A 13280-nucleotide genomic window follows, 5' to 3' on the forward strand; every position below is an offset into this window, starting at 1 on the left:
CTGCTGGGGAGAGGGGGAGCTGGCATGGGGTGGGGTGGGCGGGGGGGGGCACCGCCTGGGGGGGACACAGCTGCGTGGGAACCGGGTGAGGAGCTGGAAAAAGGGGATGGCTAATCGACGAGGGGGGGGGGGGGGGGTAAAAAGCCCCCCAACCCGGCTGATCACGTGGAATGTGAGAGGGCTGAACGGGCCGATAAAGAGGGCACGGGTACTCGCACACCTTAAGAAACTTAAGGCAGACGTGGTTATGTTACAGGAGACGCACTTGAAACTGATAGACCAGGTTAGACTACGCAAAGGATGGGTGGGGCAGGTGTTTCATTCGGGGCTAGACGCGAAAAACAGGGGGGTGGCTATACTAGTGGGGAAGCGGGTAATGTTTGAGGCAAAGACCATAGTGGCGGATAGCGGGGGCAGATACGTGATGGTGAGTGGCAAATTACAGGGGGAGACGGTGGTTTTGGTAAACGTATATGCCCCGAACTGGGATGATGCCAATTTTATGAGGCGTATGCTAGGACGCATCCCGGACCTAGAGGTGGGAAAGTTGGTAATGGGGGGAGATTTCAATACGGTGCTGGAACCAGGGCTGGACAGGTCGAGGTCCAGGACTGGAAGGAGGTCGGCAGCAGCTAAGGTGCTTAAAGATTTTATGGAGCAGATGGGAGGAGTAGACCCGTGGAGATTTAGCAGACCTAGGAGTAAGGAGTTTTCGTTTTTCTCCTATGTCCACAAAGTCTATTCGCGAATAGACTTTTTTGTTTTGGGAAGGGCGTTGATCCCGAAGGTGAGGGGAACGGAGTATACGGCTATAGCCATTTCGGATCACGCTCCACATTGGGTGGACTTGGAGATAGGGGAGGAAACAGAAGGGCGCCCACCCTGGAGAATGGACATGGGACTAATGGCAGATGAGGGGGGGGTGTCTAAGGGTGAGGGGGTGCATTGAAAAGTACTTGGAACTCAATGATAATGGGGAGGTCCAGGTGGGAGTGGTCTGGGAGGCGCTGACGGCAGTGGTTAGAGGGGAGCTGATATCAATAAGGGCACATAAAGGAAAGCAGGAGAGTAGGGAACGGGAGCGGTTGCTGCAAGAACTTCTGAGGGTGGACAGGCAATATGCGGAGGCACCGGGAGGGACTGTACGGGGAAAGGCAAAGGCTACACGTAGAATTTGACTTGCTGACAACGGGTACTGCAGAGGCACAGTGGAGGAAGGCACAGGGTGTACAGTACGAATATGGGGAGAAGGCGAGCAGGTTGCTGGCCCACCAATTGAGGAAAAGGGGAGCAGCGAGGGAAATAGGGGGAGTGAGGGATGAGGAAGGAGAGATGGAGCGGGGAGCGGAGTGAATGGAGTGTTCAAGGCATTCTATAAAAGATTATACGAAGCTCAACCCCCGGATGGGAGGGAGAGAATGATGGGCTTTCTGGACCGGCTGGAATTTCCTATGGTGGAGGAGCAGGAGAGGGTGGGACTGGGAGCACAGATCGAAATAGAGGAAGTAGTGAAAGGAATTAGGAGCATGCAGGCGGGGAAGGCTCCGGGACCGGATGGATTTCCAGTTGAATTTTATAGGAAATATGTGGACTTGCTCGCCCCGCTACTGATGAGGACCTTTAATGAGGCAAAGGAAAGGGGACAGCTGCCCCCGACTATGTCTGAGGCAACGATATCGCTTCTCCTAAAGAAGGAAAAAGACCCGCTGCAATGCGGGTCCTATAGACCTATTTCCCTCCTAAATGTAGACGCTAAGATTCTGGCTAAGGTAATGGCAATGAGGATAGAGGATTGTGTCCCGGGGGTGGTCCACGAGGACCAAACTGGGTTTGTGAAGGGGAGACAGCTGAATACGAATATACGGAGGCTGCTAGGGGTAATGATGATGCCCCCACCAGAGGGGGAGGCGGAGATAGTGGTGGCGATGGATGCCGAGAAAGCATTTGATAGAGTGGAGTGGGATTATTTGTGGGAGGTGCTGAGGAGATTTGGTTTTGGAGATGGGTATGTTAGATGGGTACAGCTGTTGTATAGGGCCCCGATGGCGAGTGTGGTCACGAATGGACGGGGATCTGCATACTTTCGGCTCCATAGAGGGACAAGGCAGGGATGCCCTCTGTCCCCATTATTGTTTGCGCTGGCGATTGAGCCTCTGGCAATAGCATTGAGGGGTTCCAGGAAGTGGAGGGGAGTACTCAGAGGAGGAGAAGAACACCGGGTATCTCTGTATGCGGACGATTTGCTGCTATATGTAGCGGACCCGGCGGAGGGGATGCCAGAGATAATGCGGACACTTCGGGAGTTTGGAGAATTCTCAGGATATAAACTGAACATGGGGAAAAGTGAGTTGTTTGTGGTGCATCCAGGGGAGCAGAGCAGAGAAATAGAGGACTTACCGCTGAGGAAGGTAACAAGGGACTTTCGTTACTTGGGGATCCAGATAGCCAAGAATTGGGGCACATTGCATAGGTTAAATTTAACGCGGTTGGTGGAACAGATGGAGGAGGACTTCAAGAGATGGGACATGGTATCCCTGTCATTGGCAGGGAGGGTGCAGGCGGTTAAAATGGTAGTCCTCCCGAGATTCCTTTTTGTGTTTCAGTGCCTCCCGGTGGTGATCACGAAGGCTTTTTTCAAAAGGATTGAAAAGAGTATCATGAGTTTTGTGTGGGCCGGGAAGACCCCGAGAGTGAGGAAGGGATTTTTACAGCGTAGTAGGGATAGGGGGGGGCTGGCACTACCGAGCCTAAGTGAGTACTACTGGGCCGCCAATATCTCAATGGTGAGTAAGTGGATGGGAGAAGAGGAGGGTGTGGCGTGGAAGAGACTGGAGAGGGCGTCCTGTAGGGGGACTAGCCTACAAGCTATGGTGACGGCCCCATTGCCGCTCTCACCGAAGAAATACACCACAAGCCCGGTGGTGGTGGCTACTTTGAAAATTTGGGGACAGTGGAGACGGCATAGGGGAAAGACGGGAGCCTTGGTGGGGTCCCCGATAAGAAATAATCATAGGTTTGCTCCAGGGAGAATGGATGGGGGATTTGGAATATGGCAAAGAGCAGGAGTAACACAATTGAAAGATCTGTTTGTGGATGGGAAGTTTGCAAGTCTGGGAGCGCTGACCGAGAAATATGGGTTGCCCCATGGGAATGCATTCCGGTATATGCAACTGAGGGCTTTTGCGAGGCAACAGGTGAGGGAATTCCCGCAGCTCCCGACGCAGGAGGTGCAGGACAGAGTGATCTCAAAGACATGGGTGGGGGACGGTAAGGTGTCAGATATATATAGGGAAATAAGGGACGAGGGGGAGATTATGGTAGATGAGCTGAAAGGGAAATGGGAAGAGCTGGGGGAGGAGATTGAGGAGGGGCTGTGGGCTGATGCCCTACGTAGGGTAAACTGATCGTCCTCGTGTGCCAGGCTAAGCCTGATACAATTTAAGGTGTTACACAGGGCGCATATGACTGGAGCACGGCTCAGTAAATTTTTTGGGGTCGAAGATAGGTGTGCGAGATGCTCAAGAAGCCCAGCGAATCACACCCACATGTTCTGGTCATGTCCGGCACTACAGGGGTTTTGGGTGGGGGTGACAAAGGTGCTTTCGAAAGTAGTGGGGGTCCGGGTCGAACCAAGCTGGGGGTTGGCTATATTTGGGGTTGCAGAAGAGCCGGGAGTGCAGGAGGCGAGAGAGGCTGATGTTTTGGCCTTTGCGTCCCTAGTAGCCCGGCGCAGGATACTGTTGATGTGGAAGGAAGCCAAGCCCCCGGGGGTGGAGACCTGGATAAATGACATGGCAGGGTTTATAAAGCTGGAAAGGATTAAGTTCGTCCTAAGGGGATCGGCTCAAGGGTTCACCAGGTGGTGGCAACCGTTCGTCGAATACCTCACAGAAAGATAGAGGGAATGGAAAAGAAGAAGACAGCAGCAGCAGCCCAGGAGGGGGGGGGGGGGGGGGGGGGGGGGGGGAGGAACCAGAAGGACTCTCAGGGTTGTTAATATATATGTATAATATGTATAGGTTGTTGTTATAGATAATTGTATATTGGACTGTTAAATCATATTTTTGGAGAGTGTTTATCTGAGACAAGGCAGTTGCCATTTAGTTTTAGTTATATATTATTTATTTTTTGTTTATAAAACAGGCCATTGTTATTTATACTGTTATATTACTGTGTAAAGGATACGCAATGTACGGTGATGGTTGGCCAAAAATTTTCAATAAAATATATTTTTAAAAAAGAAATGGCTATCGCCGAGTACTCCGTATCCTCCACCCTCGGAATCAGCGCTCTACTCATGACAAAAAAGTCAATCCGGGAGTAGGCCTTGTGCACACTGGAGAAGAATGAAAATTCCCTGGCCCCCGGCCTCGCAAACCTCCATGGATCCACCCCTCCCACCTGGTCCATGAACCCCTCAGCACCCTGGCCGCCACCGGCCTCCTGCCCGTCCTAGACCTAGAGCGATCCAATGCCGGGTCCAGCACAGTGTTGAAATCTCCCCCCATTTTCAGGCCCCCTGACCCAGGTCCGGAATCCGTCCCATTATACGCCGCATGAAGCCCGCATCGTCCCAATTCGGGGCATATACATTGACCAACACCACCCGCTCTCCCTGCAGCTTGCCACTTACCATCACATACCTACCGCCATTGTCTGCCACGATGCTCAACGCCTTGAACGACACTCTCTTCCCCACCAAGATCGCCACCCCCTGATTTTTTGCATCCAAACCCGAGTGAAACACCTGCCCTACCCACCCCTTTCTCAACCTTACCTGATCCGCCACCCTCAGGTGCGTCTCCTGAAGCATGGCCACATCCACCTTCAGCCCTTTCAGGTGCGCGAACACCCGGGTCCGCTTGACCGGCCCATTCAGTCCCCTTACATTCCAGGTTATCAGCCGGATCAGGGGGCTTCTCGCCCCTCTCCCCCGCCGACTAGCCATAGCCCTTCCTAGGCCTGCCACGTGCCCACGCCCCTCGTTCCCCACAGCGGCAGACCCCCGCCCCGACCTCCTCCACCAACTTCAGCTCCCCCATGATGGCCATTCCAGCAGCAACCCCCCCCCCCCCGCCACCAAGGTCCCCCCTTAGCTCCCATTGCACTCCCGTAAGTCAGCTGACTCCTGCTGACCCTGGCCACTCCCCCGACCACCCCCCAGTGTGGAACTTCCCCTCCCCCCCCCCCCCCCCCTGTCCACCAGCGGGATCACATCCATTCCACTCCCAGCGTGGGAGAAAAAGTCCGCGCTTTCCACTCGCCCAGCCCCGCCTCCCCTGGCGCTGCTCCCTTTCCAGGCCCGGTCCCACTACCCCCAACTCAGGACCCCCCCCCCCCGGCGGGGCCCCATCTCCCCTACCGACCATCAACCCCCCAAGCAGTTTACCTACCCCCCCCCCACGAGCCCACCCGGCGGACCTAATCAAAACAATGCCCAATCAACCCCCAAAAAACAAAGAACCCCCCCCTCGAAACACAACCCAACAATTCCCAACCATCCCTCCACCGCGACCCCTCATCCCCGAACCTGACCCTTAGTCTGAGTCCAGTTTTTTGGCCTGAACAAAGGCCCACGCCTCCTCCAGGGACTCAAAATAATGGTGTTGATCCTTATAGGTGACCCACAGACACGCCGGCTGCAGCATACCGAACTTCACCCCTTTCCTGTGCAGCACTGCCTTCGCCCCGTTGTAACCGGCCCTCTTCTTCGCCACCTCCGCGCTCCAATCCTGATATATCCGAACCTCCGCGTTCTCCCACCTGCTGCTCCGCTCCTTCTTGGCCCACCTTAACACACACTCCCGATCAGCAAACCGGTGGAACCGCATCAGCACCGCCCGTGGCGGCTCGCTGGACTTGGGCCCCCTCGCCAGCACTCGGTGGGCCCCCTCCAGCTCCAAGGGCCCCTGAAAGGCCCCCGCTCCCATCAGCGAATTCAGCATGGTGAATGGTAGGCCCCCACGTCCGGCCCCTCCAGGAGACCCAGGATCCGCAATTTTTTCCGCCTCGACCGGTTCTCTATCTCCTCGAACCTCGCCTGCCATTTCTTGTGGAGCGCCTCGTGCACCTCCACCTTCACCACCAGGCCCAGGATCTCGTCCTCGTTCTCCGAGACCTTCCGCCGGTCCTCCCGGATCGCCGCCCCTTGGGCCATCTGGGTCTCCAGCAGCTTATCGATTGAAGCCTTCATCGGTTCCAACAGCTCTGCTTTTAGTTCCTTAAAACAGCGTTGGAGAAGCTCCTGCTGCTCTTGCGCCCACTGCCTCCACGCTGCCTGGTCTCCGCCCGCCGCCATCTTGGTCCTCCTCCCTCGCACCTTTCTTTGCTTCAATGCCACTTTTTTTAATCGCCCCACTCCTGGTCCAATCCATACACTATCGGGGGAATGTTGCTGTCCCCTTCCCACACCGGGAAACGTCGAACAAGCGCCGTTACAGGCCCTAAAAAGAGCCCAAAAGTCCGTTTTTAGCGGGAGCTGCCGAACGTGCGACTTAGCTCCGCATAGCCGCAACCGGAAGTCACTTTCATTTATTTATATCATACCTTTAATACAGTAAAACATCTCAAGGTGCCTCATGGAGTAGAATTTGACACCAAATCACAAAGAGTCATTGGGAAAAGCAGCCAAAATCTTAAAGAGGAAGGTAGGTCTCAAACTTTGTTGAGAAGTGTAGAGGCAGAGAGGTTCAGGAAGGGAATTCCAGAGTATGGGACAAAGACAACTGAAGGCATGGCTGCCCCCTGTGGGTACAATTAAAATTGAAGATGCACTGGAGGAGCACGGAGGACTCGGAGGGATGTAAGGGCTAGAGGAGGGACATAGCAGTTTACAACAGGGGAGCATATGGAGTCCACGGTGTCTTTGCCAGGCCATTATTCGAGCAATGTAAAACTAACCCATTGCCCTGCTCCCCCAACAATCCTCCCAATCTTCATCTGTGCTCCACTGCTCCAGGATCCCGGGTTCGATTACCGGCTGAATCTAGAGACACAGAAAGCAGTCAAAGCGTGTGTTCCCTGTAGCTTGCTTTTCCTAAAAGTCACTAGCCTGAAGCCAGAGGCCAGAGCTTGAGCGGTGCCACTCTGCAGCAAGCATGGCTGACTCGTAGCCTCTCCCACGGGCAGCATGGTAGCACAGTGGTTAGCACTGTGGCTTCACAGCTCCAGGGTCCCAGGTTCGATTCCCGACTTGGGTCACTGTCTGTGCGGAGTCTGCATGTTCTCCCCGTGTCTGCGTGGATTTCCTCCCACAGTACAAAGATGTGCAGGTTAGGTGGATTGGCCATGCTAAATTGCCCTTAGTGTCCAAAAAGATTAGGAGGGGTTACTGGGTTACAGGGATAGGGTGGAAGTGAGGGCTTAGGTGGGGTGGTTTTTCCAAAGGTCGGTGCAGAGTCGATGGGCCAAATGGCCTCCTTCTGCACTGCAAATTCTACGTTCTATGTACCAACGCTATAGGTGTTTAAAGGTTTGCAATCAACTTTTTGGCTGCATTATGAACACACACCCTGTGGTCAATAGGTCAGGACTTTACCTACAGCCGCACAAGAACCTCCGTTGTAGCTTAATTGAAGGATAAGAATCTCTCCGGAAAGGTACAGAAAGCTGTAAACAAATCCAATCTTAGAGACACATGATAAAGTTGGTGCCAACAGTGCCACAGAGAGTTACAATGAGTGTAAAATGTTTAATGGAAGGAGGAGAGGGAGATCTATGATTACGAGTGAATGTGAAAAAGGTGAGCTGATCAAATAAAAGAAATAATGAGGACTTTTATAAGCACATTTAAAAAAGGCTATAACTTTTTATTTGCTTAAAAAAAACCTTACAATTTCCTTTAATGTTATCTGCTGCTGGGCTTTATCTATATTCCCTTTCCAGCCTTTCCCGATGACCTTTTATTCATCATTTTCTTTAGTCCAAATAGTTTGATTTATATTTTCTCCAGTTATTCCTTGTCTTATAGATCTACTTCATACTCTTTTCCTATATTTGAAGCTATTCATTGCCAACACATAAAATTCTTGGTTAACATTTTTGTTTGACTAATTTGTCCTAGATCCCCCTAATCTAACTGAATTTTGATCTCCTTTCTCTTACCTTTGTCTTGTCATTCTAATTTTCACTTCCTACCTTGATCCTATTTTGTTTAGTGCTATTTCCTTTTGCTCTCCTGCTATTGCATCACTTACTTCCCCCACTTCATTTCCATGAAGCAATGCCACATTCCTCATTTGTCTGGAAACAGACTGATCTAGCCGCCAGCCCCACTTTGTCCACTCACATTACCCGCATTTCAGCCTAACTTGGGATAGTTACAAATCACCTACAATTAATGTTGTTCTTCCACCCCCTGCTGAATTGTCTCCAGATCTCCCCCTCCCTCATCTCCGACCTGCAAAGCACACGGCAAAGGCACCATTTCTCGTCCCATTTCTTAGCCCAATTTATGTGCATTAGCACAGTTTCCCAGGATAGTCTAGTCCTGTTGTGGTCTTCCAGAAGACGATCTGATAATAAATCATTAGCAAAAGTGAGGATGCAAAGAATGAGCAGTTTTTAAAACAGGGTCCAAATGGGCTGGTGAAGCCAACATCAAGACACAGATCTTTTCTTCATGGAGAGAGTTTATTCTCTTGTTCAGCCTCACAGCTCTGCCCCCACTTTCATAGAATTTACAGTGCAGAAGGAGGCCATTCGGCCCATCGAGTCTGCACCGTTTCTTGGAAAGAGCACCCTACCCAAGGTCAACACCTCCACCCTATCTCCATAACCCAGTAACACCACCCAACACTAAGGGCAACAACTGCGCACTTAACCCAGATATTCCTTATTTACACTCTCTTTTTAAAATTGTGAACCAATAAAATAAACGAATTAATGGATAAACAAATTGACTAATTGAAAGCCCCTTAAAGAGGCACATCCCTATTTATATTCTCTTTTTAACGAACACTAAACAAAAGATCAGTAAAACAAAATAGTCAAAGATGGAGTGACAGCCTCTATTAGGGCACTTAACTAAAGCAAAATGTCAAAGGGAACTTATAAAATCAAATCAATGTCTGTGTGGAGTTTGCACATTCTCCCTGTCTATGTGGGCTTCGCCCCCACAACCCAAAGATGTGCGGGGTAGGTAGATTGGCCACGCTAAATTGCCCCTTAATTGGAAAAATGAATTGGGTACGGTAAAAAAATTTTAAAAATCAAATCAAAGTATCATTTCCGGGGGAGATGATGCCCACCAGAGACATTGCTGTGGCCCTCGAGTCACGTGTAGGCCAGACCAGGTAAGGACTGCAGATTTCCTTCCCTGAAGGACATTCTGAACTAGATGGGTTTTCACATCAATCAAGGATAGTTTTATGGTCACCAATACTGAGACTCGCTTTCAATTCCAGATTTTATTTATATATTTATTTATAAATTTAGAGAGCCGGCACAGACAAGATGGACCACCTTCTGAGCTGTAACCATTCTGTGATATTGTACTTTATACAATTGGTATTTAATATTGTATCATTATTAGAAACAATTATCGTGCTATTAGAGTTTATATTACAGTAGTTAATTTTCATTATGCTGCCAAATCCCTGGATGTTAAAATACACAGGAGCGAGACTGCAAGTTCTCTGAATCTGCAGGGAGCGTATGGGTTAAAAACATGAGACTCAAGAGCAGTATTGTTATGAAGCAGGGATCGCATTTTTTTAAAAACAAGAGCCCAATTTTGAGGGTAATGGGGAGAAAGCTGGGTTTTGGGGTGAAACTGAACAGCTATTTGAAAGAATCAGCTCAAGACAGACTCTGATTCAAAGCTTTAGCCTTAACACCAGTCTGTGTTTGTCAGCTGTACAAATATGAGCCTAAAATTATCCTGAAGTTGTTTGATATTTAATTTAATAGTTTGATATTACTGCATGTTGCTATATAGAGATCAGCAGTGACACTGTCTACATAAAATTAATTAACTAAAGATCATAATTCAACTCAACAAACTGCTACCATATTTTAATAAACAAATAGGCTGCACAGCAACTGAATTCAAAAGCACCAATATTCGGGATTAATTGCAGAATTCCTGCACTGCTATTTGAAGTGCTTACAGTCAAACAACACTATGATCCATCATTTTACCCCAACCTCTGAAAGTGGTTAATTCATATAAAGCTCCAACAGTGGCAAAGCCTGTTACTTGGCCTCCCCTTTTCAAAGGTTTAATTTCAAAAGCAACACTCCTGGAACAAAGAAGGGAGTGCGCTCAACAACTAACATCTAACTTCAGAGAATTCCTTCAACGATGGGTGAAAAATGGCCCTTTCGTGCAATAATATCAGTGACATCAATACCATTTAACAGATGCGAGAGGACTTTTAGAAAAGAGAACGGCATTGGCCAACCATAGCTCAATGCCATAAAATTGGTAAACATTGGGCACGACTTTTCCCCCTGCCCCGGACGTGTTTTCCGGCGCCAGAGGTGGCGCCCCATTGGCCGTTGGTGGAATTTCCTGGTCCCACCGATGTCAATGGCATTTTTGTGGCTCGCTCATCCCACTGCTGGGAACCTGCCACCGGAGTGGGGTTTTACCTTTGACAGGGCTGGAAGATCCTGCCAGCAGGGAAATCCTGAAAATCCCACCCATACACTTATTTCAACGACAACTTATGGTTACCTGACGTCTCGCAACATGTCACGGAAATTCACAGGAAAATTATCAAACAAAATATGACCAAAGAGGAGATGTTAGGTCAGTGAAAGCCTAGTTGGGGAGGGGGGGGGAAATAGGATTTAAGGAATGTCTGAAATAAGGAGAAAGAGGTGGAGTGGCAGACGTTTGGAGGGGCAGATGTTTGGAGGAGCAGATGTCGGGGAAGGGGTGATTTTGGGGAGATATCGGGGAGGGTGGAGATGTTGGGGAGGGGGAAAGCTGTTGGGAATGGGGGGGGGGAGATGTTGGGGAGAGGTAAAGATGCTAGGGAGGGGAGAGATGCTGGGGAGGGGAAGATGTTGGGAAGGGGGAGATGTCGCAGAGGGGAAGATGTCAGGGAGGGGGAGATGTCAGGGAGAGGGAGATGTCAGGGAGGGGGAGATGTCAGGGAGGGGGAGATGTCAGGGAGGGAGAGATGTCAGGAGGGAGAGATGTCAGGAGGGAGAGATGTCAGGGAGGGAGAGATGTCAGTGAGGGAGAGATGTCAGGGAGGGGGGAGATGTTGGAGGGTGGAGATGTTGGAGGGTGGAGATGTTGGGGCGTGGGGAGAGGTCGGGGAGGAGGGAGATGTCGAGGATGTGGGAGATGTTGTGGGGGGGAGATGTTGGGGAGCGGAGAGATGTTGGGGAGGGGAGAGATGTCGAGGAGGTGGGAGATGTTGGGGAGGGGGGAAGAGGTTGGGGAGGGGGAGATGTTGCAGAGGGGAGAGATGTTGGGGAGGGGGAGATGTCGCTGAGGGGGGAGATGTTGGGGAGGGGGAGATGTCGGGGAGAGGGAGATGTCGGGGAGAGGGAGATGTCGGGTAGAGGGAGATGTTGGGGAGGGGGAGATGTTGGGGGGGAGCAAGATGTCAGGGAGGGGGCAGATGTAGGGGAGATGTTGGGGGGATTGGTTGGGGAGGGGTGATGTCACGGAGGGGGAGATGTTAGGGAGGGGAGATGTTGGGGCGATGTCGGGGATGGGGAGATGTTGGGGCGATGTCGGGGAGGGGGGGGGGAGAGGTTGGGGACAGCGAGATGTCATTTGTTGGGGAGGGGGAGATGTTGGGGAGGAGGGAGTTATTGGGGAGGGGGAGATGTTGGGGAGGAGGGAGTTATTGGGGAGGGGGAGATGTTGGGGAGGGGGAGGTTTTTTTAAGGGGGGAGGTGTTGGGGAGGGGGGAGATGTCACGGAGGGGAAGATGTCGGGGAGGGGGAGATTTTGGGGAGGGGGATGTTTGGGGGGGGGGGGGGGGGTGTTGAGTTAGGGAGGGAATTCCAGAGATTGGGACCAGGGCTGCAGCCGGAATGGGAAATAAGATTTTAAGTGCAGCGTTGCTGAGGATGTTGGTGCAATGGAGTAACTCTGGAAAACGGTGCTCGCACGGGAGTTAGGGGTGTACGGGTCAGTTCATGCTATCAGATTGCTGCTTGGAGAGTGGGCAGATTAATCGAATCCACCCTACAGGCACAAATCCAGAGGCGAGAGCGCCCAAAAGCACCGAGAGCTGTCTCCAGATTATTGAATCAAATCGTTCCTTTCCGGCATTGTGAAAATGTTACTGCAAGTTTAACAGTGGAGCCCAGGCTCCCGCGCTCTCGCCCGCTCACTGGCATTTCCCAATGCAATTGCTTCACACCACACACTCGGTGTCTCGCATTCTCTTTCTGGAGTCCCAGTCACTCTGTATCTGTGTGTGTCACTGACAAGGTGCTGTATCCTCTGTATCTCTCATTGTGTGTTCACCATATCCCAGTGTGTAACTGTGCAGCTCACTCGGAGTCTCTATAGCTCTGTCGCCCAGTCTCTCTCTTTGTGTCTGTCTCTCTCTCCTCTCACTCTTGCAGTCCACTCCGTGTGCCAGTGTCTTTGCTCCTCACCAGCTCATTCTGTATCTCTGTGACTGAGTGTCTGTGTCTGTCTCCATCTCGATCTCTATGTCTCTCGATCTCTCTATATTTCTCTCTAGATATCGCACTCTCTCTCAGTCTCAGGCCCCCCCACTCTCAGTCCTCACCCCCAACACTGTGGTGAAGGGTTCCCCCATCCCCCGTTTCTTTGTTAAATCGCGAGGAGCAGGTTCTGGGGACCCGCACGGATGCTCAGCACCGAGAGAGAGCCGCGGTCAGTACCGGGCCAGGGGACACCCTCTCCCTCTCTCCCCAGCCCCCGGAACAGCGACTTACCGAGCAGCAGGAGGCCAAGGAAGCGCCCGGTCCAGGGAGCCATCAGTAGCCGCTCCGGGAGTCACTCCCTTCCCGGAGTCTCCGGCACCCCCGCAGCTAAATCCGCAACTCCAAATGCGCCTCCCACCCACCACTGCAACTCAACACACTCAGGGCTCCTCCTCCCGCCTAAAGATCAGCTTCACTCCCCTAAGCTGCCCGCGAGAGAGTTCACTCCTCTCAGTGATAGAGACTGACCCCAAAATCCCAACTGCACCAAAATCCCAACTAACCCCAAAATCCCAACTAACCCAAAACCCAACTAACCCCAAAATCCCAACTGCACCAAACTCCGAACTAATCCCAACTGCACCAAAATCCTCAACTAACCCCAAACCCTCACCTAACCCCAAAATCCCAAC

At 51.4% G+C, this 13280-nt stretch overlaps 1 protein-coding gene across 2 annotated transcripts in view; it reads right to left on the reverse strand.

Annotated features, from left to right (window-relative positions):
• Positions 1 to 13053, reverse strand: part of ramp1 (receptor activity modifying protein 1) — a 35179-nt gene extending 22126 nt beyond the window's left edge. The window contains exons 1-2 of one of the 2 annotated variants that reach the window (XM_072481507.1): positions 12880 to 12999; positions 6901 to 6985 (exon numbers count right to left, since the gene is read on the reverse strand). In XM_072481507.1, the coding sequence (XP_072337608.1) occupies positions 6901 to 6904 (4 nt within the window). In that variant the 5' untranslated portion in view covers positions 6905 to 6985; positions 12880 to 12999. Of the gene's footprint in view, positions 1 to 6900; positions 6986 to 12879 lie in introns of both variants that reach the window. The other variant, XM_072481498.1, reaches the window with a different exon arrangement.
• Positions 13054 to 13280: the final 227 nt, after the last annotated feature.

Source organism: Scyliorhinus torazame, chromosome 2 (assembly GCF_047496885.1).
Source record: "Scyliorhinus torazame isolate Kashiwa2021f chromosome 2, sScyTor2.1, whole genome shotgun sequence".
NCBI lineage: Eukaryota > Metazoa > Chordata > Chondrichthyes > Carcharhiniformes > Scyliorhinidae > Scyliorhinus > Scyliorhinus torazame.